Source organism: Thalassophryne amazonica, chromosome 2 (genome assembly GCF_902500255.1).
Source record: "Thalassophryne amazonica chromosome 2, fThaAma1.1, whole genome shotgun sequence".
NCBI lineage: Eukaryota > Metazoa > Chordata > Actinopteri > Batrachoidiformes > Batrachoididae > Thalassophryne > Thalassophryne amazonica.
Window position 1 is genome coordinate 78,104,959 of NC_047104.1, and position 25,236 is coordinate 78,130,194.

The 25,236-nt window shown below is 41.6% G+C and overlaps 1 protein-coding gene across 4 annotated transcripts in view; it reads left to right on the plus strand.

Annotated features, from left to right (window-relative positions):
- Positions 1 to 10,758, plus strand: part of zfand3 (zinc finger, AN1-type domain 3) — a 50,556-nt gene extending 39,798 nt beyond the window's left edge. For all 4 annotated transcript variants that reach the window (XM_034188359.1, XM_034188385.1, XM_034188376.1 and 1 more), the window contains 2 exons: positions 4,214 to 4,411; positions 8,936 to 10,758. In XM_034188359.1, coding sequence (XP_034044250.1) covers positions 4,214 to 4,411; positions 8,936 to 9,090 — 353 coding nt within the window. In that variant the 3' untranslated portion in view covers positions 9,091 to 10,758. The remainder of the gene's footprint in view (positions 1 to 4,213; positions 4,412 to 8,935) is intronic.
- Positions 10,759 to 25,236: the final 14,478 nt, after the last annotated feature.

The window sequence follows — 25,236 nt, forward strand, 5'->3', positions numbered from 1 at the left end:
CAGCTCAGTCGCCATGTGTTGGAGTTCACTCTGGTGAACGAGAGGGTCGCGTCCCTACGCCTTCGGGTCGGGGACAGGTCTCTCACCATTGTCTCGGCCTACGGGCCGAGCAGAAGTGCAGAGTACCTGACCTTCCTGGAGTCCCTGGGAGGGGTACTAGATAGCACTCCGACTGGGGACTCCATTGTTCTCCTGGGGGATTTCAATGCCCACGTGGGCGGCGACAGTGAGACCTGGAGGGGGGTGATCGGGAAGCACGGCCTCCCCGATCTGAACCCGAGTGGTGTTCAGTTGTTGGACTTCTGTGCTAGTCACAGTTTGTCCATCACGAACACCATGTTCAAGCACAAGGGTGTCCATAAGTGCACGTGGCACCAGGACACCCTGAGCTGGAGGTCGATGATCGACTTTGTAGTCGTATCATCTGACCTTTGGCCACGTGTCTCGGACACTCGAGTAAAGAGAGGGGCAGAGCTGTCGACCGATCAACTGGTGGTGAGTTGGATCCGCTGGGAGGGGAGGAAGCAGGTCAGACCTGGCAGGCCCAAACGTATCATGAGGGTCTGCTGGGAACGACTGGTGGAACCCTCTGTCAGGGGGTCTTCAACTCCCACCTCCAGGAGAGCTTCTCCCAGATCCCGGGGGAGGTTGGAGACATCTAGTTTGAGTGGACCATGTTCTCCACCTCCATTGTTGATGCGGCCACTCGTAGCTGTGGTTGCAAGGTCTCTGGTGCCTGTCGCGGCGGCAATCCCCGAACCCGGTGGTGGACACCGGAAGTAAGGGATGCCGTCAAGCTGAAGAAGGAGTCCTACTTATCTTTGTTGGTAGGTGGGACCCCAGAGGCAGCTGACAGGTACCGGCAGGCCAAGCGTGCCGCAGCCCGTGCGGTCGCAGAGGCAAAAACTCGGGTCTGGGAGGAGTTCGGGGAGGCTATGGAGGAGGACTATCGGTCGGCCTCGAAGAGATTCTGGCAAACCGTCCGACGCCTCAGGAGGCGGAAGCAGCTCTCCACCGGCACTGTTTACGGTGTGGGTGGGGAGCTGTTGACCCTGACTGGGGATGTTGTTGGGCGGTGGAAGGAGTACTTCGAGGATCTCCTCAGTCCCATCATCACGTCTTCCGAAGAGGAAGCAGAGACTGGGGACCCAGAGGCGGACTCATCCATTACCCAGGCAGAAGTCACCGAGGTGGTTAGAAAGCTCCTCGGTGGCAAGGCTCCTGGGGTGGATGACATCCGTCCTGAGTACCTTAAGTCTCTGGATGTTGTGGGACTGTCTTGGCTGACACGCCTCTGCAACATCGCGTGGCGATCGGGTACAGTGCCTCTGGATTGGCAGACCGGGGTGGTGGTCCCTCTGTTTAAGAAGGGGGACCGGAGGGTGTGTTCCAACTATAGGGGGATCACACTCCTCAGCCTCCCCGATAAGGTCTATTCCAGAGTACTGGAGAGGAGAATTCGACCGATGGTCGAACCTCGGATTCAGGAGGAGCAGTGTAGTTTTCGTCCTGGTCGCAGCACACTGGACCAGCTCTACACACTCCATCGGATGCTCGTGGGTTCATGGGAGTTCGCCCAACCAGTCCACATGTGTTTTGTGGATCTGGAGAAGGCGTTCGACCGTGTCCCTCTGGGCACCTTATGGGGAGTGCTCCGGGAGTACGGGGTCTGGGGTCCTTTGCTAAGGGCTATCCGGTCCCTGTATGACCGCAGCAGGAGCTTGGTTCGCATTGCTGGTAGTAAGTCAATCCTGTTTCCAGTGCACGTTGGCCTCCGCCAGGGCTGCCCTTTGTCACCGGTTCTGTTCATTATTTTTATGGACAGAATTTCTAGGCGCAGCCAGGGTGTAGAGGGGGTCTGGATTGGCAACCACAGAATCTCGTCTCTGCTGTTTGCGGACGATGTGGTTCTGTTGGCTTCGTCAAATCAGGACCTTCAGCGTGCACTGGGGCGGTTTGCAGCCAAGTGTGAGGCGTCCGGGATGAAAATCAGCACCTCCAAATCCGAGGCCATGGTTCTCGACCGGAAAAAGGTGCTTTGCCCTCTTCAGGTCGGTGGAGTGTCCTTGCCTCAAGTGGAGGAGTTTAAGTATCTCGGGGTCTTGTTCACGAGTGAGGGACGGATGGAGCGTGAGCTTGATAGACGGATCGGTGAGCGTCTGCAGTGATGCGGTCGCTGTATTCGACCGTGGTGAAGAGAGAGCTGAGTAGGGGGGCAAAGCTCTCGATTTACCGATCGATCTACGTTCCGATCCTCACCTATGGTCATTAGATTTGGCTCATGACCGAAAGAACGAGATTGCGTATACAAGCGGCCGAGATGAGCTTCCTCCGCAGGGTGGCTGGGCGCTCCCTTAGAGATAGGGTGAGGAACTCGGTCACTCGGGAGGAGCTCGGAGTCGAGCCGCTGCTCCTCCACGTCGAAAGGAGTCAGTTGAGGTGGCTCGGACATCTTTTCCGTATGCCCCCTGGACGCCTCACTGGAGAGGTGTTCCGGGCACGTCCCATTGGGAGGAGGCTCCGGGGAAGACCCAGGACACGCTGGAAGGATTACATCTCTCGGTTGGCTTGGGAACACCTTGGGGTTCCCCCGGAGGAGCTGGGGGAGGTGTGTGTGTATCGGGAGGTCTGGGCGGCTTTGCTTGAGCTGCTGCCCCCGCGACCCGACTCCAGATAAAGTGGAAGAAAATGGATGGATGGATGGACATCGTGCCCTCCGGACAAAAGAGGAAAAAGACCATCCATATTATTACCAGCACAAAGTTGAAAAGCCAGCATCTCTGATGGTATGGGGGTGTGTTAGTGCCCATGGCATGGGCAACTTACACATCTGTGATGGCACCATCAATGCTGAAAGGTGCATCCAGGTTTTGGAGCAACACATGCTGCCATCCAAGCAACGTCTTTTTCAGGGACGTCCCTGCTTATTTCAGCAAGACAATGCCAAGCCACATTCTGCACGTGTTACAACAGCGTGGCTTCGTAGTAAAAGAGTGCGGGTACTAGACTGGCCTGCCTGCAGTCCAGACCTGATGCCCATTGAAAATGTGTGGCGCATTATGAAGCGTAAAATACGACAACGGAGACCCTGAACTGTTTGATGTATGACTGAAGTAGTAGTATTTATTTTTTCCTGCAAATTAAACAACAATTTAATGTGTCACATCAAAGAAGGGCTTGAATCAGTTTTTTGAGTGTGGTTGTGATCACATTGATATGACTTATTGTAAACTATTTCTATAACCTTTGATTAATTTGGAAATTTTCAGTGACCAAGTACATATACATATGCAAGGGATTTGAGTTTAATTGAGCGCATATTTGAATGAATGCACATAAAATAAATAAATAAAATGTTCAGTATAAAATAAAGAAATAAAGTTCTTAGAAATAGACTTATAAACTACAGTGGATGGTTGACCGATTAACTGGACAGATTAAACATTTTGATAATCTCTCTTGACCCACACGTGCTTTTTTGGGGGGGCTTCATTTGCAATCCAGTGTTAAGGCAGGCTTGTCTGAGTGGCGTCTGTATGACAGTGGCCAGAAGTGACGGCCTAGAGGTTAAAGTGGTAGACTTGTGACTAATGACCCTCTGTTCCATTCCCTGTCAGACTGGAACACAGTTGAGTGCCGTGTATGGCAGCACTTCAACATTGACGTGTGGATGTATGAATGAGAGACATTGTTATGAAGCACATGGAGTTTCTATAGTAGATGGAAAAACAAAACATGCTATAAAAACGCAGTCCATTTACATAGAGATCCTTGCCATGCTACTAGGCACTTCTCATGATATTTTCGCTGATTCAGTGGTGACAAGAAGTACTTTACTTTGATATTAATGCTAGTTACTTTTTATGTAAATTAAGTTTTTATTCTCAGAAATGAGGAGATGCTGCTCTGTGATGATAAATGCCAAGTGTAGTAAAATGTTTGTTTTTTGATTACCTGTGGGCATTTTTTTTTACTTGATTCATTTTTCTATAATTGGATTGTAAACAGTGCTGATCTACTTCAGCAAGCAGGCTTTAGGAATGTCAAATAAATGTTCATTTAAGTACACCATTTTTTGTCTTGTTATTATTAAATTGTAGTTAATCACGTGCAAAAAAAAAAAATGTTGGTATTGTGTGATATTGGTCAGCGACTAGTTGTAGCTAATAATCTTTATATACACTTTTCTCCAACTTAATTTGTGTATCCTCAGCCTCGGATTCAGAAAGTGACATTTCACCTGAGAAGAGAGCAAGAGTAGGTGACGTGCCCAAGGGTGAGGAGTCATCATCGTCGTCATCATCTTTTTCCGTGTCATCCAGTGGCTCTAAACAGCGGAGCCGCAAACGTTGTCATCGTTGCCAAACCAAACTAGAACTGGTACAGCAAGAGCTGGGTTCCTGCCGCTGTGGTATGATGCTGCATCACTGTCTGAACATGCATTGTGATTTTTTTTTTTTTTTTTTTTTTTTAAAACCTGATGTTACCTCTAAACCCACCCATGCTTCAATACACACACACACACACACACACACACACACACACATACAGAGTAATAGGTGTTTAAGATGTTAATCACATTTTGCTTTAGGATCACTGTAAAATGGAATTCAGTCACAACACTTGTTTGACTTGTGTGAAGGTCACTTCTTTCACATGCTGACAAGTGAAAACAGAAACATAAGTGCCATTAATTTGATTGCACTGCAATGACTGCATTATTAACACACACTGTACAACTTGGCAATATCTTCTGCAGTTACTATGTTGTGAACACTTATTAGTTTGTGTCTGAGTACGGACGAAACTACATAAAGTGATGTGAGTCGTATTGGCTCCAGTTTAAAATAAATAAATGGCAGCGGCAGTAGTGGAGTCGGACTTGTGAAACTGTGTAAAACGCTTTAAGTTTACATCTAGGTAGTAACTTTCAAGGAGCAAATTTGAAAATCGTCTTGCTTACAATAAGATGATAATTAAAGAGGTCATGTACTGCAAAACATTTTTACCTGCCTTTTATGTTTTCATGTGTTTGAAGTTTAATGTTGAATATTTCCAAAGTTCCACAGTTCTGTGAGTGCTTTCATAGACATTTGTTGTAGAATTTGAGTTATAATGTAATTTAGATAGGTAAACTCTTTGAACCATGTGATTGATTACTGTGAGGGCAATTGAGAAGTTTTGAGCCTGATCCAGATGAAGTAGGGCATCGTTCTCTTGGAATGCAAAAGATGGAGAACCACACCCTGTTTTTTTCTGGGTCAGGCTCAAAACCTCTGTTACCCCATGTATATATGGATATTTTTTCTAAGCACATTCACAAGTCCATGTTTTCTAGCAAAAGTACAAGCAGTGAATGTATATCATAATTTCAAAGCTTGTCTTTCCTCTACCGTTAAACTAGTTTTATTTCTTACAATTGTGATGATAGTTGAATAATTACTGATAATAAAGAATGTCATAATAAGAAGCTATGATCACAGTTTACTGTGTTCCCAAAAATGCTGCACGTCTGTCTGTGTTCCATCATTAGGATGTCACATCACTGAAGGTTGTAGGTGTGCCGGAAAAATCGATTCACGTCCGAATCGCGATTCTTATTTATTACAATAATGAATCGATCCAAAATGTCCAAGAATCGATTTTTAAAAAGCATTTTTAAAACATTTCCTTGCTTACTCGCTGCGTGTACTGTTTGTCAGGCAACGGCTTCCGTACTACAGCGTCCCCGCGAGAGGAGGGTCCGGCATAGAGTTCAGTGGCTGCAGCTTAGCATGGCGGACGAAGAGCTAATTCAGCCAGCACTGTCTTTGCTGAAGGCAAATGTTTGAGCGCATTTTGGATTTTTATTATTTGCTGTGTAAGGAGGAGCTTGACATGACTTGTGCAGTGTACAAAATCTGCAAAATGAAAGTCAAGTACTTCGGAAACACTTCAAATCCGCAAGCCCACATGCGACGCCATGACCCGGAGCTAAAAGAAGTGGAGCAGCGGTCTCTGCCAACTACTGACCAGCGCACACTCCATCACTTCACTAAACTGCCAGTCAACTCTGAACGAGCAAAGCAGATAAGTAAATTTACATCTAGAATCACTTGATTAACCATGTAAAGCTGCATTTTCTTAAACATTAACATTTTTTAAGTAATATAACTATTTCTCAGAGCACTTTGAATCAAAAATCGATTCTGAATCGAATCGTCACCCCAAGAATCGGAATCGAATTGAATCGTGAGTTGTTGTACGATTCACATCCCTAGAAGGTTGGCACCTGTGCAGAAATCAAATTCAGCACTTTAGTGGCACTTTCAGAGGAGACATTCCTGTCATACTTCATTATGGGACAGAACACACAAGCCCATAAATGGATTTGACAGTAGTTAATGTGAAGAATCATAAATACAGACTATTAATTTAGTGATTACTTTTGGGAATTTGACATAAATGGATTGAAGTGTGTTTATTACCCATGTTTGTGAGTTGACAGAAGTCCCAGTGCCCAGAGTGCTTTTGCTAGCTTTGGGGCCTGTTAGCGAAAGCTTAAATGGTTCACACAACACATAAACCATAAGCCAATTACCACAAACATTAATGCTGTTTAAACTAATACTTGGCCCCTAATCAACTTGTTTGCATACAAATTAAGGTACTTAAAAAGTCACAGCTCTTTCCCATTTAAACACCATCTGCTTAAATCCACACAATAATTTGTAAATTGGAAATTGACTTCTTTTTTTTTTTTTTTTCGTTTTTTAAATCATGCAGTTGTTAATGCACCGGCCATCCATCCTTAATAGCTAAATGCCTGCTATCAAAACATACTTTATACAGCCTGAAAGGGAAATGTTGGTAATTATGGTGATTTCTGACTGTTGCAGTAATTGAACATTGCTTTTGCTAATGGTACTGCAGAATGTTTTGCAGCGTAATCCAAGAAGGTTCAATAATGAGTTGAAAACATGAACGCATTTCAGAATATAAATGGGGGAAGATGGCTCCACTCCAGCTGAGTGTCTGATCTAATGTTGTCACACTCGATAGACATACTTTACTGGATGGTCAGATTAAAGTCAGTTCAAGCACTGTGGTTCTCCTCTGACATAGAAATCCCACAGAGAACCATATAGCTGCTGGCCTTTTCACTTGTCGTTCAGCTTGAAAGAAATAGGCCTGAATAACATTTATACATTTCAAACCACTATTCAAACCAGCATTGATTTTCTGACATTGCACTACAATAATACTGACTAGACCTCTCTCTCTCTCTCAGTCAGTGAATTGTTAGATGTATACAATATTTATCTAGTGGTACGCAACATGACAGAATGAGCGAATATTTTTGAAGCGTGTGGTATGGCAAACTGTGTTGTTCTCATGTGCATATGTTGATGGAATCATGCACATTATTTACATTATAGCATGCTGTACAGAATATATCTGTTGTTGGTCACTCACAGGTTTTTAAATTTAGAAAGTGTAAATAGTTCTCATTTTCACACTTTTTGTTGGGTCAGTGTGTCAAACAACTCACAACCCATGACAAAAATGAACCCGTTTATGCCCAGATTTTTTTTTTTTAAGTGGAAAAAGTTGCATCAGTACCTTTTGAGATTTTTTTTATTGTCAGTAGAAAATGACAGTGATACACTTCAGCAACAATTGTTGCCAGTGGGGTAAAATGGGTTAAAGAATCACCACACATACAGGATGTTAAACCATCATTTTTCCTTTGTAGAAAATAAACAAATAACAGATTTGAAAACAAAACACATTCAGTTCACATGCTGAATAATCACAGCAACTATGATTACTTGAATTAGTGGCTTACTGTTTCCCACAGCAGGTAGAGGGAAAAAAGATGCAGTTGGTCAGTATTGAAAATTATAGTCACCTTGTCGTTTGCATTTCTAAAAAAATATGTTTGCAATTATAATAAATACTCGCGTGTTGCCCGTGGGGATCCACGGCAATCACTTGCGCTCACACAATGTTTTTTAATTGTTTGTGCAATGTTCACGTGAAGTTCACAAAATTATTTCAAAATTTTCTTTGAGCACTTGGACAAAGCCGCACGCAGTTTATACACAATTGAATACACCACAAAGACAAGATATTTAATGTTCAAACTGATAAACTTTATTGTTTTTGTGCAAATATCTGCTTAGTTTGAAATGGATGCCTGGAACATTTTCAAAAAAAATCCTGGGACAGTGGAAACAATGCTCAAAGAACACCTGTTTGGAACATTCCACAGGTGAACAGATTAGATCAGATGGAGCAGGTGAGTGTCATGATTGGGTATAAAAGGAGCATCCCCAAAAAGCTCAATGGTTCACAAGCAAAGATGGGGCGAGGATCACTACTTTGTGAACAACTGCGTGAAAAAATAGTCCAACAGTTTAAGAACAATGTTTCTCAACAATCAGTTGCAAGGAATTTAGGGATTCCATCATCTACAGTCCATAATATAATCAGAAGATTCAGAGAATCTGGAGAACTTTCTACACATAAGCAGCAAGGCCGAAAACCAACATTGAATACCCGTGACCTTCGATCCCTCAGGCGGCACTGCATTAAAAACAGTCATCATTGTGTAAAAGATCTTAACACGTGGGCTCAGGAACACCAGAAAACCACTGTCAGTTAAGCACAGTTATTGAAGCACTTTAAAAAGCAAACAAAAAAATAAAATAGTGGGGGGGTCGGCAGTAAATTTCCTGCAACTTGAAATATCTGTATGAGAAGCTTAATAACTCACATGTTGCTGATTCGCTTTGGGATTTCTTTTTATTTGTCACCTGTATTTTTGGTACAGTGATCTTTTGTAATGTATTTTTGTAAAGTACATGTATTGGTCTATATTTGTGTCATTACGGAACTCTGTTAAATAGCTACTTTGCCTTTCTTGCCCTCAAACCCCTCACCCACTCTCTAGGTTATGTCTTCTGTATGCTGCACCGTCTTCCAGAGCAACACGAGTGTATGTTTGACCACTTGGGCCGTGGCCGGCAAGAAGCTGTCCTCAAGATGGTCAAGCTTGATCGCAAGGTTGGCCGTTCTTGCCAGCGCATTGGTGAGGAGTGCTCCTGAGTGGCTGATGTGCATTTGGATGTTGTCAGCACTACCAGGGATTTAAATTATTATTCTGGCCCCCCCACCCACCCCCGGCTTTCATGGCTTTAGTTTTTGTTTTGTTTTGTTTATTTTTGGTACAAGCTTCCACTTATTTTTAAATTGGGTAACTCCGTACATCCCACCCTTACCCCAGTTTCTGCTTCTCTTGGTTTGATCACATTCCCACTGCTGGTATGCCTTTTGGTAAATCCAATCCCAGGAAAACTATAATAGCAAAGGAAGTGTATACACCACCCCCTCCCCAATTGTTGTTGTTCAAGCCTCTGAATATAAAAGGGCAAATGGACAAAGGGAAGAAAAGAAGAAAAACTTTTTTTTTTTCTTTTTTTACAAATGTTTGCCCCAGAAGCCCATTGAAGACTATACCTTTTACCTCAAGAAACATCAAAGACTGGGTGGGAAGTGGAGGAGGAAGGAGGGATGTTTTCCTCTTTGTATACACCATTGCTTTGGCGCTGCACAGACTGTGCTCTTTACCTCAGTATCACACAGAGCCGTTAATGCCTCGGTGCTGTGGACTTTCTGACGAACCCATTGAGTCTCTGTCAGTGTCTTACTCTCTTACTGGTCCCCTCTGTTAAACTAAAGTTTTTGGAATGCACATCATCATCACACCCATCCACCTCAGGTTATGAGAGTATCAAAGCCCTCCTTCCTCTTACTTGCAAATTTCTACTAACTGCTGCAGGATACCTTTTACTACTTTAACAATAGTTTTGAAGGCATTACGCCTGATGACAAGGACACTGGATAACGTGGATTGCGGAAACAAATCCAAGTTCATAAGATGACGTGTGAGAAAGGACTCAAACAAAACACACTGCTTCAAGCAGTGTGCTTGTCCTTGGATAGTTCTGGAGGGTAAGTTTCAGAATGTGATTGATCATGACTTTTAGAGGAGTCTTAGTCTTCCTTTTTCTGTCTTGTTTTTCTTTTACACCCTAATGCCCCCCCACTTTCAGGCATTACTTCTCCACATCCAGCTCCTCTTTTTACAAACTTCAGCATATCGAATAGATGGATTTGTGCTGGATCCGTTTGCATGGGCCACGTCCACAGATTGCTATATGTTTAATTCTTATACTGTTTGAAGCTTCGCTGTCATTTACCTCCAGCATTAGCAGGCAAAATTAAATTCACACATTTACACTACCAGTCGAAAGTTTGCACACGCAGAGTGTGTGCAAACGTTTGACTGGTAATGTTCTTCAGAGTAAATCACATTTGAGTGTCGCCCATGGGTTGCTATTTGGGTTGGTGATATTATTTATCATAAACTCTTGGTAAACATCTTCATTTTAATGACTCATAGTTTAAGGTGATTTGTTGGCTGGAATGTACAGTGTTGAAAATGAAAATCAGAATATCATTATTTTTGTTTTCCTGGTAGTCTATAAGAGAAATTGAAAATGCATAATATGTGAATATTCTGTTAAGAAAACCTCATTTAAAGCCCTTTTGTTTCAGATGAATTTACAATTAAGTGTTGAGCTGCATTTTTCAGGTTGTGGTATCAAAGGGACATGGCAAAGATGATTATTTTTTGGTTCCATTGCTTTAATTTTTGCTTCTCCTTTTGAATGTTTTCTTTTATTGAGACAAAAATAAACTTAATTAGACAAAGTGAATGTCTCCACATGCCCTTACTGATATTATGAATTGAGCAGATAAAGGAAGAAAAGTCCTTCATGAAATAATTGTGTAGAAATGAGTTTTTACAATGTTTTACAGTGTTATGCTGGCTCTGCTGTGCCCTAACATCCTCCCAGTTTTTGATAGTAATGTACGTCTGTTTACTGCTCACAGAGCTACAAAGCTACTCTCATTTACTTAACAAAACAGTTTTGTGTGTTTGTGCATGCATGTTCGATAATAGAGAATTTTAACTAGTCTTCTGACAGCAGCAATGAGTCTTGAGGGTTGGCTGCAACAATTAAAATTGAAGTGGGGGGGGGGGGGCAACATGTGTAGCTATGATCAAAAGGCATCTTCAGAAGTAGAGCTTTGGCAGACTACCAGTGTAATCTCTCACCCGTCATATTTACCTGAACTGTGCAGAACCATGGAAGATTAAATCTCAATATACAGTAATTGTTTCTCCTCTCAAGGTGGATGAAACATTGTGTAGTGTTGCACAACAAAAGTTTGAAACTTGCCTTTCATCTCCTTTATATATATATTTCAATTTCAATTTACTTTCATTTATATAGCGCCAAATCACAACAGAGTTGCCTCAAAGCGCTTCACTCAGGTAAGGTCTAACCTTAACCTTAAGAGCAACAGTGGTAAGGAAAACTTCCTCTGAGGAAGAAACCTCAAGCAGACCAGACTCAAAGGGGTGACCTTCTGCTTGGGCCATGCTACAAACATAAATTACAGAATAATTCCCAGAACAATTCACGGACGAATATACAAGAAATGCTATTGCGCACAGGACAGGAGAATTGCCAACACAAACACAACTCCCATCTCTGGATGGAGCTGCACCTTATACAGAGAGGAAAAAACAGAATCAGGCATCAGAAACACAAGAAATACTGTATAATTTGTCAGCATTAAACAACTAGAAAAACAGAAATACTAAGGTGATCGCTGGCCACTAGCCCTAAACTTCACTAAAAGACCCAGAATTTAGGTAAAGTTGAGGCCGCGGCCCGCTCCAATTACTAATAAAATGAATTAAAAGAGTAAAAAGCATAAAACAAAACTGTACCAGTATGCTAGCCATATGAAAGGGGAAAATAAGTGCGTCTTAAGTCTGGACTTGAAAGTTTCCACAGAATCTGACTGTTTTATTGACGCAGGGAGATCATTCCACAGAACAGGGGCACGATAAGAGAAAGCTCTGACCCGCAGACTGCTTATTCACCTTAGGGACACAAAGTAGTCCTGCACCCTGAGAACATAAAGCCCGGGCCGGTACGTAAGGTTTAATTAGGTCAGCTAGGTAGGATGGTGCCAGTCCATGAATAATTTTATAGGTTAGTAGCAGAACCTTAAAATCTGATCTCACTGGGACAGGAAGCCATTGAAGGGATGCCAAAATGGGTGTAATGTGGTCGAACTTTCTGCTTCATGTCAAAAGTCTGGCTGCAGCATTTTGAACCAATTGGAGACCGCTAATGCTAGACTGTGGTAAACCAGAAAATAGAACATTGCAGTAGTCCAATCTAGAAGAGATAAATGCATGGATCAGGGTCTCAGCATCAGCCATAGACAGGATGGGACGAATCTTCGCTATATTTCGCAGGTGGAAGAAAGCAGTCCTAGTAATATTTCTAATGTGGAGGCCAAAGGACAATGAAGGATCAAAAATTACCCCAAGGTTCCTCACTTTGTCAGTGTGATGTATGACACACGAGCCGAGGCTGAGCGTTAACTGGTCAAATTGATGCCGATGTCTCACTGGACCAAGAACCATCATTTCAGTCTTATCAGAGTTTAAAAGTAGGAAGTTTCTAGACATCCAACTTCTCACTGCTGCAAGGCAGTCTTCTAAGGATTTTATGTGAACGAGATTACCAGCAGTTATCGGTATGTGGGTGATTCTTAGACTACGGGCACTTATTATGTCCTTTGATCATATTGTATGAAAAACAGAAAAAAGGGGAAATTTCACACTTTTATAGTTATCTTTACAGTGAAAGTGTGTTAAGAAATTTGTTCTAGTAGTCTATGATGACTTTTTCACCTTTTTTCAGCATCATTATATGCAAATATTGCCGTTTTGTGCTTGTCCCACACCCAGACTTTTGATCTTCAATGATAAAAATGAATGGTAAAGAAACGTTTTTTCTAATGTTTTAAAATATCTCTGAATAAAATATCAGTAAAATAATCAAAACATAATTGGGGTATTCAATGTCATACAACTGTTGTGATTTTTTTAAACAAAATGTAGTTGTCCCACACTATTGCCGTAATTTCCACCACAACACTGTAATGTCCCTTTAAACAGTTTGTATGAAAGATTGTTTGGGTAGTTTTTATGGAGATAAACAGTGACATCAGAGCACATGTATATAGCACCAAATCACAACAAACAGTTGCCCCAAGGCGCTTTATATTGTAAGGCAATGGTGTGGTGGAAATTACATTTACAAGGCCAATAGTGCCCGTAGTTAAAGAATCACCCATGTATAACTGAGTATCATCTGCATAGCAGTGAAAGCTAATCCCAAAACGCTGCAATATGTGCCCAAGGGGTGCTATATAAAGGGAGAAAAGCAGGGGGCTTAAGACAGACCCCTGTGGAACCCCAAATTTCATGTCACCAAGGTTAGAGGTAGTGTTACTGTACAAAACACAGTGAGAACGACTGGTCAAGTATGACGTCAGCCAAGCAAGGGCACTCCCAGTAATCCCAAAATGATTTTCCAGCCTATCAAATAGAATATGATGATCCACTGTATCAAATGCAGCACTGAGATCTAACAGCAACAGAACCGTAGTGGTGTACGAATCCATTGTAAGCAGAAGATCATTCACTACTTTAGTGAGAGCCGTCTCTGTGGAATGATATTTTCTAAAAGCAGACTGCAGTGGCTCAAAGAGATATTCTACGAAGCTGCCGTGACACCACTTTCCAGAATTTTAGAGAAAAATTATAGATTTGATATTGGCCGATAGTTTGTCAATACACTAGGGTCAAGATTAGTTTTCTTAAGTAATGGTTTAATTAAGTAATATATTGAGACTCACTGGGCATATGAATAGTATTTACTGCTAATATTTATTTAAAACAGGCTTTAGGTGTGACATCATTTCTGTAACCTCGACACTGCCCAAGAATTTTCAAAGATAACATAATGCTGTAGTTTTTGACAGTGCTTGAGGTACACATGGTTACTTGATGGGTTTTGCAGAATTTTGTGTAGGTCATTAACAGGCCAGAAAAGAATGTTTACAATTTATCATACCTGCATGTAGAATCAGTGCATGTGAGGGTATTGTTTTCAGTCCTGTGTATCCATGTGTGAACATCATAACCAGTTTTGATCAAATTTGGACCAAACTCAATCAATCAATCAATTTTATTTATATAGCGCCAAATCACAACAAACAGTTGCCCCAAGGCGCTTTATATTGTAAGGCAAGGTCATACAATAATTACATAAAAACCCCAATGGTCAAAACGACCCCCTGTGAGCAAGCACTTGGCGACAGTGGGAAGGAAAAACTCCTTTTTAACAGGAAGAAACCTCCAGCAAAACCAGGCTCAGGGAGGGGCAGTCTTCTGCTGGGACTGGTTGGGGCTGAGGGAAAAAACCAGGAAAAAGACATGCCGTGAAGGGGGGCAGAGATCGATCACTAATGATTAAATGCAGAGTGATGCATACGGAGCAAAAAGAGAAAGAAACACTCAGTGCATTATGGGAACCCCCCAGCAGTCTAAGTCTATAGCAGCATAACTAAGGGATGGTTCAGGGTCACCTGATCCAGCCCTAACTATAAGCTTTAGCAAAAAGGAAAGTTTTAAGCCTAATCTTAAAAGTAGAGAGGGTGTCTGTCTCCCTGATCCGAATTGGGAGCTGGTTCCACAGGAGAGGAGCCTGAAAGCTGAAGGCTCTGCCTCCCATTCTACTCTTACAAACCCTAGGAACTACAAGTAAGCCTGCAGTCTGAGAGCGAAGCACTCTATTGGGGTGATATGGTACTATGAGGTCCCTAAGATAAGAAGGGACCTGATTATTCAAAACCTTATAAGTAAGAAGAAGAATTTTAAATTCTATTCTAGAATTAACAGGAAGCCAATGAAGAGAGGCCAATATGGGTGAGATATGCTCTCTCCTTCTAGTCCCCGTCAGTACTCTAGCTGCAGCATTTTGAATTAACTGAAGGCTTTTCAGGGAACTTTTAGGACAACCTGATAATAATGAATTACAATAGTCCAGCCTAGAGGAAATAAATGCATGAATTAGTTTTTCAGCATCACTCTGAGACAAGACCTTTCTAATTTTAGAGATATTGCGTAAATGCAAAAAAGCAGTCTTACATATTTGTTTAATATGCGCTTTGAATGACATATCCTGATCAAAAATGACTCCAAGATTTCTCACAGTCTTACTAGAGATCAGGGTAATGCCATCCAGAGTAAGGATCTGGTTAGACACCATGTTTCTAAGATTTGTGGGGCCAAGTACAATTTCAGTTTTATCTGAGTTTAAAAGCAGGAAATTAGAGGTCATCCATGTCCTTATGTCTGTAAGACAATCCTGCAGTTTAGCTAATTGGTGTGTGTCCTCTGGCTTCATGGATAGATAAAGCTGGGTATCATCTGCGTAACAATGAAAATTTAAGCAATGCCGTCTAATAATACTGCCTAAGGGAAGCATGTATAAAGTGAATAAAATTGGTCCTAGCACAGAACCTTGTGGAACTCCATAATTAACCTTAGTCTGTGAAGAAGATTCCCCATTTACATGAACAAATTGTAATCTATTAGATAAATATGATTCAAACCACCGCAGCGCAGTGCCTTTAATACCTATGGCATGCTCTAATCTCTGTAATAAAATTTTATGGTCAACAGTATCAAAAGCAACACTGAGGTCTAACAGAACAAGCACAGAGATGAGTCCACTGTCTGAGGCCATAAGAAGATCATTTGTAACCTTCACTAATGCTGTTTCTGTACTATGATGAATTCTAAAACCTGACTGAAACTCTTCAAATAGACCATTCCTCTGCAGATGATCAGTTAGCTGTTTTACAACTACCCTTTCAAGAATTTTTGAGAGAAAAGGAAGGTTGGAGATTGGCCTATAATTAGCTAAGATAGCTGGGTCAAGTGATGGCTTTTTAAGTAATGGTTTAATTACTGCCACCTTAAAAGCTTGTGGTACATAGCCAACTAATAAAGATAGATTGATCATATTTAAGATCGAAGCATTAAATAATGGTAGGGCTTCCTTGAGCAGCCTGGTAGGAATGGGGTCTAATAGACATGTTGATGGTTTGGAGGAAGTAACTAATGAAAATAACTCAGACAGAACAATCGGCGAGAAAGAGTCTAACCAAATACCGGCATCACTGAAAGCAGCTAAAGATAACGATACGTCTTTGGGATGGTTATGTGTAATTTTTTCTCTAATAGTTAAAATTTTATTAGCAAAGAAAGTCATGAAGTCATTACTAGTTAAAGTTAAAGGAATACTCGGCTCAATAGAGCTCTGACTCTGTCAGCCTGGCTACAGTGCTGAAAAGAAACCTGGGGTTGTTCTTATTTTCTTCAATTAGTGATGAGAAGTAAGATGTCCTAGCTTTACGGAGGGCTTTTTTTTATAGAGCAACAGACTCTTTTTCCAGGCTAAGTGAATATCTTCTAAATTAGTGAGATGCCATTTCCTCTCCAACTTACGGGTTATCTGCTTTAAGCTGGAGTGGAAGATTGCTGCTAATCCTCCGCCTCAGCCCGTGCTACGAGCGTTCTGGCAGTTAGTGTGACTCGGGGGTGTTGACTCATTTAAACTAACATATTCATCCTGCTGTAACCAGGTTTCTGTAAGGCAGAATAAATCAATATGTTGATCAATTATTATATCATTTACTAACAGGGACTTAGAAGAGAGATACCTAATGTTTAATAGACCACATTTAACTGTTTTAGTCTGTGGTGCAGTTGAAGGTGCTATATTATTTTTTCTTTTTGAATTTTTATGCTTAAATAGATTTTTGCTGGTTATTGGTGGTCTGGGAGCAGACACCGTCTCTATGGGGATGGTGTAATGAGGGGATGACAGGGGGAGAGAAGCTGCAGAGAGGTGTGTAAGACTACAACTCTGCTTCCTGGTCCCAACCCTGGATAGTCACGGTTTGGAGGATTTAAGAAAATTGGCCAGATTTCTAGAAATGAGAGCTGCTCCATCCAAAGTGGGATGGATGCCGTCTCTCCTAACAAGACCAGGTTTTCCCCAGAAGCTTTGCCAATTATCTATGAAGCCCACCACATTTTTTGGACACCACTCAGACAGCCAGCAATTCAAGGAGAACATGCGGCTAAACATGTCACTCCCGGTCCGATTGGGGAGGGGCCCAGAGAAAACTACAGAGTCCGACATTGTTTTTGCAAAGTTACACACCGATTCATGTTAATTTTAGTGACCTCCGATTGGCGTAAACGGGTGTCATTACTGCCGACATGAATTACAATCTTACCAAATTTACGCTTAGCCTTAGCCAGCAGTTTCAAATTTCCTTAAATGTCGCCTGCTCTGGCCCCCGGAAGACAATTGACTATGGTTGCTGGTGTCGCTAAGTTCACATTTCTCAAAACAGAGTCGCCAATAACCAGAGTTTGTTCCTCGGCGGGTGTGTCGCCGAGTGGGGAAAAACGGTTAGAAATGTGAACGGGTTGGCGGTGTACACCAGGCTTCTGTTTAGGGCTACGCTTCCTCCTCACAGTCATCCAGTCGGCCTGCTTTCCCGGCTGCTCGGGATCTGCCAGAGGGAAACTAACGGCGGCTAAGCTACCTTGGTCCACACCGACTACAGGGGCCTGGCTAGCTGTAGAATTTTCCACGGTGCGGAGCCGAGTCTCCAATTCGCCCAGCCTGGCCTCCAAAGCTATGAATAAGCTACACTTATTACAAGTACCATTACTGCTAAAGGAGGCCGAGGAATAACTAAACATTTCACACCCAGAGCAGAAAAGTGCGGGAGAGACAGGAGAAGCCGCCATGCTAAACCGGCTAAGAGCTAGTAGCTGCGCTAAGCTAGCGGATTCCTAAAAACACACAAAGCGAATAATGTGTAAATAATTTAGAGGTGATTCAGCAGAGGGAGTGCTTTAGTTAAGGCACATGAAGATTACACTGTGAAACAAATCGTTATCTAGTTATCTAGATCAATCTAACTGCACAGATTAAACAGCTAACAGATACAGCAAAACACCGCTGTGCTCCGGAACAGGAAGTGATACAATACCGCAGTGAGAGCAAACCACCAGTAGAGGCAAGCAAGAGCAAAAAAATGAATCTCAGATAAACTCAGATAAGTAGTGCAATAAAGAGTTTGGTTACCACTTTGTAAATGTGGGTTTGATTCCCAGTCATGCTGCCTGTTTATGTCCTTGGACAAGATATTACTTCTGCATTGTCCCGCTCCAGCATTCAGTAAATGAAAGTATCACTTGGCTGGGTAAGCAACCTATGTCTGACTGGCATCTCGTCCTGGGGGAATCATAGACCAGGGCTGTGAAATGGAAACTGTAAAATCCGAGGAAAATTTGCAGGGGGTCTGGGGGGGCGCAGCTCCCCAGGAGCCAGGGTCTATGGCCTTGTGGGGCCAAAGAAACTAAATTAAATTTTCATCTACTGATACATTTTCAACATCTCCTGGAAGAACAAATCTCAAAATTAGTGCATATTTAAATGATCCTAGATTCAACCTTTCATTTGAACCATCAGTGATCATGTTGAAATAACAGAATACGACATGGAAGTAGGACCTGTAATGAGTTTCCTTTTAATTGTAAACCAAATTATGCATTAACTCAAAACAATTAAACTACATGAAATTCATGAAGACTGAAAAGACCATGTCAAAAACCACAGCTAAAGATTGAAGAATATTTTAAAAATCAGGGTAAAATATCAATAACATACCTTATAGTAAAAAAGCCACACATTCTTGTGTAAATTCCTGTAAATCCACTCGAAGCCAGTGTCTTTTTTTCCCATGAAAAAAGTCTACATTAACAAAAACTAATTTTACATTGTTGTGTAAATTGATGTAGCCTAAATTCATTCAAAGCGACAATGTCTTTTTTTTCAATGAAAGAAAGTCTAGATTAATGAAAGAAAAAAGGCACATAACCTTTTCTGAAATCCTGTTTGAACAGCACAATGTTTATTTTCCAGAGAGAGAAAAAAAAAAATTCTTACCAGTTCCGCGGATCCGTGGAGTTTTCACAGCCCTGATAGACTTTCATATTGCATATTGATTTGGCACAAATTTTATACCAAATGCCCTTCCTGGCGCAACTCCACATTAGATGGGGAAATGTGGCAGGGGTGGGGTTTGAACCAAGAACATTTTGTACTGAAACCAAGTGAGCGAACCACTTGGCCACCACCCGGAACCTCATTTAATGTATATTTTACATCTTAAACAAAATTGCCCCATACACTCTCATATTTGAAAGTGAGGTGCAGACTGGCACTCGCTATCACCTGACAAAGTTTTATCTAATTCAGATTGTGAATTTTGTGGACATTTGAATGTAACATTGAACAGCCCATTTGGCTTACATCTCAGTAAAGTGCTTCAGTCACTCTCATTTGTCACAATGACGTGCACTCTCACTGAATAGACTAAAGGTGCTTTGACACGTGCACAACTTGCACGCATATCGTCATGATGATCCCATCCCCTGTGTTACCAGCTGGATGCAGTGCTTTGTTCCACCGTCTGCCATGCATTCTGCGCTGAATGCTGCGTATATAAAATAATTATTTCATAGCGGATTAATCATTTTCTCTGCAAGTTTGCTGCTGAAAACGGCTCTAATCGCTTCTTGAATCACAGAGGACCGCTCCAGCCGGAGCTGTTCGTGCGTGCTGAACAAACTGGAGAAAGCCTTCGGAGCCATCTAAAAAGCTAATTTGTCATGTTTACATTGTCATGGCTTGGTAAAACAGTTCTTTCCTTCTTGTGTGCATCTGTGAACGTATGTTTATGATAGATTTAACATCTTATTCAGACGAGCTGCGCTCTGATGCAGTGCGCTGACGCAATCACTCCCAATATTCACTACTACTTTACTCAACTTGATGAGCTACACGTAGTGTTTTGGCAAGCAGATCACGCCACATATCAATGCCGTGCAAGTGTCAGGGCACCTTAAGTTTGATCAGCATCTGATCTGTATAGTGGATTCAGCAGATATTTGATTTTAACATTGAAAAGCCCTTTTGAGCTATTTTTTGTATTATATTTAAGCTCATGAAAATCCACTTCCAACAGGGCTTTGACCTTGAAAATTTTTCCAAGGTAAAAATTTGCGCAATTGGAGACGTTTGCAGAGATTTGCTCTCTTTGAGTACGGTGCTCTAGTAGTGAGGTTTTTTTTGTTTTTTTTGTCATTTTGTATTGATTTTCCTTATTTATATAGTGGTGGAACAGTGCCCTCAGTTGTACTGCATTGTGTAGTACAACTGCACAATGCCAAGATAAATAGCTGACTGTTAGACACTGGTGGAGGTATGCATTCTGTTAACTCAGTTCTCTCCTGACATAGAATGAAACACCAGAGTTGGCATTCAGTCATAGTACACTCAACAAAAATATAAACGCAACACTTTTGGTTTTGCTCCCATTTTGTATGAGATGAACTCAAAGATCTAAAACTTTTTCCACATACACAATATCACCATTTCCCTCAAATATTGTTCACAAACCAGTCTAAATCTGTGATAGTGAGCACTTCTCCTTTGCTGAGATAATCCAACCCACCTCACAGGTGTGCCATATCAAGATGCTGATTAGACACCATGATTAGTGCACAGGTGTGCCTTAGACTGCCCACAATAAAAGGCCACTCTGAAAGGTGCAGTTTTATCACACAGCACAATGCCACAGATGTCGCAAGATTTGAGGGAGCGTGCAATTGGCATGCTGACAGCAGGAATGTCAACCAGAGCTGTTGCTCGTGTATTGAATGTTCATTTCTCTACCATAAGCCGTCTCCAAAGGCGTTTCAGAGAATTTGTCAGTACATCCAACCAGCCTCACAACCACAGACCACGTGTAACCACACCAGCCCAGGACCTCCACATCCAGCATGTTCACCTCCAAGATCGTCTGAGACCAGCCACCCGGACAGCTGCTAAAACAATCGGTTTGCATAACCAAAGAATTTCTGCACAAACTGTCAGAAACCGTCTCAGGGAAGCTCATCTGCATGCTCGTCGTCCTCATCGGGGTCTCGACCTGACTCCATTTCATCGTCGTAACCGACTTGAGTGGGCAAATGCTCACATTTGCTGGCGTTTGGCACGTTGGAGAGGTGTTCTCTTTACAGATGAATCCCGGTTCACACTGTTCAGGGCAGATGGCAGACAGCGTGTGTGGCGTCGTGTGGGTGAGCGGTTTTCTGATGTCAATGTTGTGGATCGAGTGGCCCATGGTGGCGATACAATAATTACGTAAAAACCCCAACGGTCAAAACGACCCCCTGTGAGCAAGCACTTGGCGACAGTGGGAAGGAAAAACTCCCTTTTAACAGGAAGAAACCTCCAGCAGAACCAGGCTCAGGGAGGGGCAGTCTTCTGCTGGGACTGGTTGGGGCTGAGGGGAGAGAATCGGGAAAAAGACATGCTGTGGAAGAGAGCAGAGATCAATCACTAATGATTAAATGCAGAGTGGTACATACAGAGCAAAAAAAAGAAACACTCAGTGCATCATGGGAACCCCCCAGCAGTCTAAGTCTATAGCAGAATAACTAAGGGATGGTTCAGGGTCACCTGATCCAGCCCTAACTATAAGCTTTAGCAAAAAGGAAAGTTTTAAGCCTAATCTTAAAAGTAGAGAGGGTGTCTGTCTCCCTGATCTGAATTGGGAGCTGGTTCCTAGGGTTTGTGCTACTCTTACAAACCTTAGGAACTACAAGTAAGCCTGCAGTCTGAGAGCGAAGCGCTCTATTGGGGTGATATGGTACTATGAGGTCCCTAAGATAAGATGGGACCTGATTATTCAAAACCTTACAAGTAAGAAGAAGAATTTTAAATTCTATTCTAGAATTAACAGGAAGCCAATGAAGAGAGGCCAATATGGGTGAGATATGCTCTCCTAGTCCCCGTTAGTACTCTAGCTGCAGCATTTTGAATTAACTGAAGGCTTTTCAGGGAACTTTTAGGACAACCTGATAATAATGAATTACAATAGTCCAGCCTAGAGGAAATAAATGCATGAATTAGTTTTTCAGCGTCACTCTGAGACGAGACCTTTCTAATTTTAGAGATATTGCGTAAATGCAAAAAAGCAGTCCTACATACTTGTTTAATATGCGCATTGAATGACATATCCTGATCAAAAATGACTCCAAGATTTCTCACAGTATTACTAGAGGTCAGGGTAATGCCATCCAGAGTAAGGATCTGGTTAGACACCATGTTTCTAAGATTTGTGGGGCCAAGTACAATAACTTCAGTTTTATCTGAGTTTAAAAGCAGGAAATTAGAGGTCATCCATGTCTTTGTCTGTAAGACAATCCTGCAGTTTAGCTAATTGGTGTGTGTCCTCTGGCTTCATGGATAGATAAAGCTGGGTATCATCTGCGTAACAATGAGAATTTAAGCAATGCCGTCTAATAATACTGCCTAAGGGAAGCATGTATAAAGTGAATAAAATTGGTCCTAGCACAGAACCTTGTGGAACTCCATAATTAACCTTAGTCTGTGAAGAAGATTCCCCATTTACATGAACAAATTGTAATCTATTAGATAAATATGATTCAAACCACCGCAGTGCCTTTAATACCTATGGCATGCTCTAATCTCTGTAATAAAATTTTATGGTCAACAGTATCAAAAGCAGCACTGAGGTCTAACAGAACAAGCACAGAGATGAGTCCACTGTCTGAGGCCATAAGAAGATCATTTGTAACCTTCACTAATGCCGTTTCTGTACTATGATGAATTCTAAAACCTGACTGAAACTCTTCAAATAGACCATTCCTCTGCAGATGATCAGTTAGCTGTTTTACAACTACCCTTTCAAGAATCTTTGAGAGAAAAGGAAGGTTGGAGATTGGCCTATAATTAGCTAAGATAGCTGGGTCAAGTGATGGCTTTTTAAGTAATGGTTTAATTACTGCCACCTTAAAAGCTTGTGGTACATAGCCAACTAATAAAGATAGATTGATCATATTTAAGATCGAAGCATTAAATAATGGTAGTAAGAGAAGTAAGATGTCCTAGCTTTACGGAGGGCTTTTTTATAGAGCAACAGACTCTTTTTCCAGGCTAAGTGAAGATCTTCTAAATTAGTGAGATGCCATTTCCTCTCCAACTTACGGGTTATCTGCTTTAAGCTGTGAGTTTGTGAGTTATACCACGGAGTCAGGCACTTCTGATTTAAAGCTCTCTTTTTCAGAGGAGCTACAGCATCCAAAGTTGTGACTCGGGGGTGTTGACTCATTTAAACTAACATATTCATCCTGCTGTAACCAGGTTTCTGTAAGGCAGAATAAATCAATATGTTGATCAATTATTATATCATTTACTAACAGGGACTTAGAAGAGAGAGACCTAATGTTTAATAGACCACATTTAACTGTTTTAGTCTGTGGTGCAGTTGAAGGTGCTATATTATACCTTCCAGATACCAGATACTGACTGGTATCCCCCCTCCAATAAAACAAAACTGCACCTTTCAGAGTGGCCTTTTATTGTGGGCAGTCTAAGGCACACCTGTGCACTAATCATGGTGTCTAATCGGCATCTTGGTATGGCACACCTGTGAGGTGGGATGGATTATCTCAGCAAAGGAGAAGTGCTCACTATCACAGATTTAGACTGGTTTGTGAACAATATTTGAAGGAAATGGTGATATTGTGTATGTGGAAAAAGTTTTAGATCTTTGAGTTCATCTCATACAAAATGGGAGCAAAACTAAAATTGTTGCGTTTATATTTTTGTTGAGTATATATCCAGTGTATTTGTTGCAGGCTCTAATGTTTGAGGGATTTAGAGATGACGTGTGCCCTCTGATAAGTAATCTGCTTATAGCTCTACAAACAAAGGCTGATGCTCTTACTGGCTTGACTGGTTTTGAACACATGCCACTTGATTTTTTTTTTTTTTTTTTTTTTTTTTTGCTATGGTTTCTTGCTGTGTGGCTTGTTTTCTTGCTGCTGTCCCTTTCTGTCTCTTGTTACACCAGGGACACATACAGTGGCATAGAACTGCTTTGGCTTTTACATAATTTACATGTTTTTAAAAGATTTAAATTAAAAAATAAAAGGCCTCCTTATGCGGTTTAAGCTTACAGTGAAAACAAATGTTTAATATGAATTGAATACAAACATGTGATGTATCCAAAATAGTGGATTCTAAGTATGGACATCTTGTAGAATAACAGAACTAAATCACCTTTAGAGCCATTTGCCTTTAGAGAAGTCGCAAGATGGATATGTGAACATTTCCATGTCACTGAATGTCTTGGACTTAATTGACATACATCAAGAAGTACAAACATAGTATTTATTGGCAAAGGCTATCTGTGTCCTTGAACAAGACACTTCATCTGCACTGTGCCAGTGTACCCAGTTAAATTTATTTATATAACGCCAAATCACAAATAAGTTGCTCCATGGAGCTTCACGTGGGTATGGTCTAACCTTACCCAAACCCCCCTGAGCAAGCACATAGGCAGCTGTAGTAAGGAAAAACTCCCTCAGCAGGCCAGACTGAGGAGTGAGCCACTGCTCAGGCCAGGCATCAAATAAAGTACAAACTACAGCGCTGCGCTCATAAAGCGCAAACCTCCACCAAGACTAGTTTCCGGTTCCACAAAGTTTTACCTTTGCAAAAGGTTTACAGTTTACTTGAATTGAATTTATTAGACACCCATGCAACAAAATTTCATTCATATACAACAACAAAACTCATAAACAAAGTAGTCAAAGAAAATAATAATAATTTACATGGTGCCTCATGGCATAGGCAGAAGCAAAGCTTATCAATGCCTACACCCCTCCATGAAGTAAAATCAAACCAGGCCTGTTCATAAACGTTCATTTCTAAACAAAATCTGAACAACAGCAGCTCATAATTACAATTAAAAGAAAACAAATATTTCCCAACAGCTCCCAATCCAAGCTAGTTACCACCTACATATTTCAGTAGAAAAGGTTCAAGTATAAACTTCAAGTATAAAGTGCAAACTTCACTTTCCCCGAACAACATGAACAGGAAACGATCGCAGCTCGCAGTAACTCCCATTGAACATAACGGAGAAACAACCTGAGCTTCTGGCATTTTTACATAAATGCAATAACATCTAAAAACCCAGTTAATATATCCAGGAGACTTTTAGGCACAATACGAGGTCTGTGAGAAAAGTAACGAACCTTTTTATTTTTTTCAAAAACTAAATGGA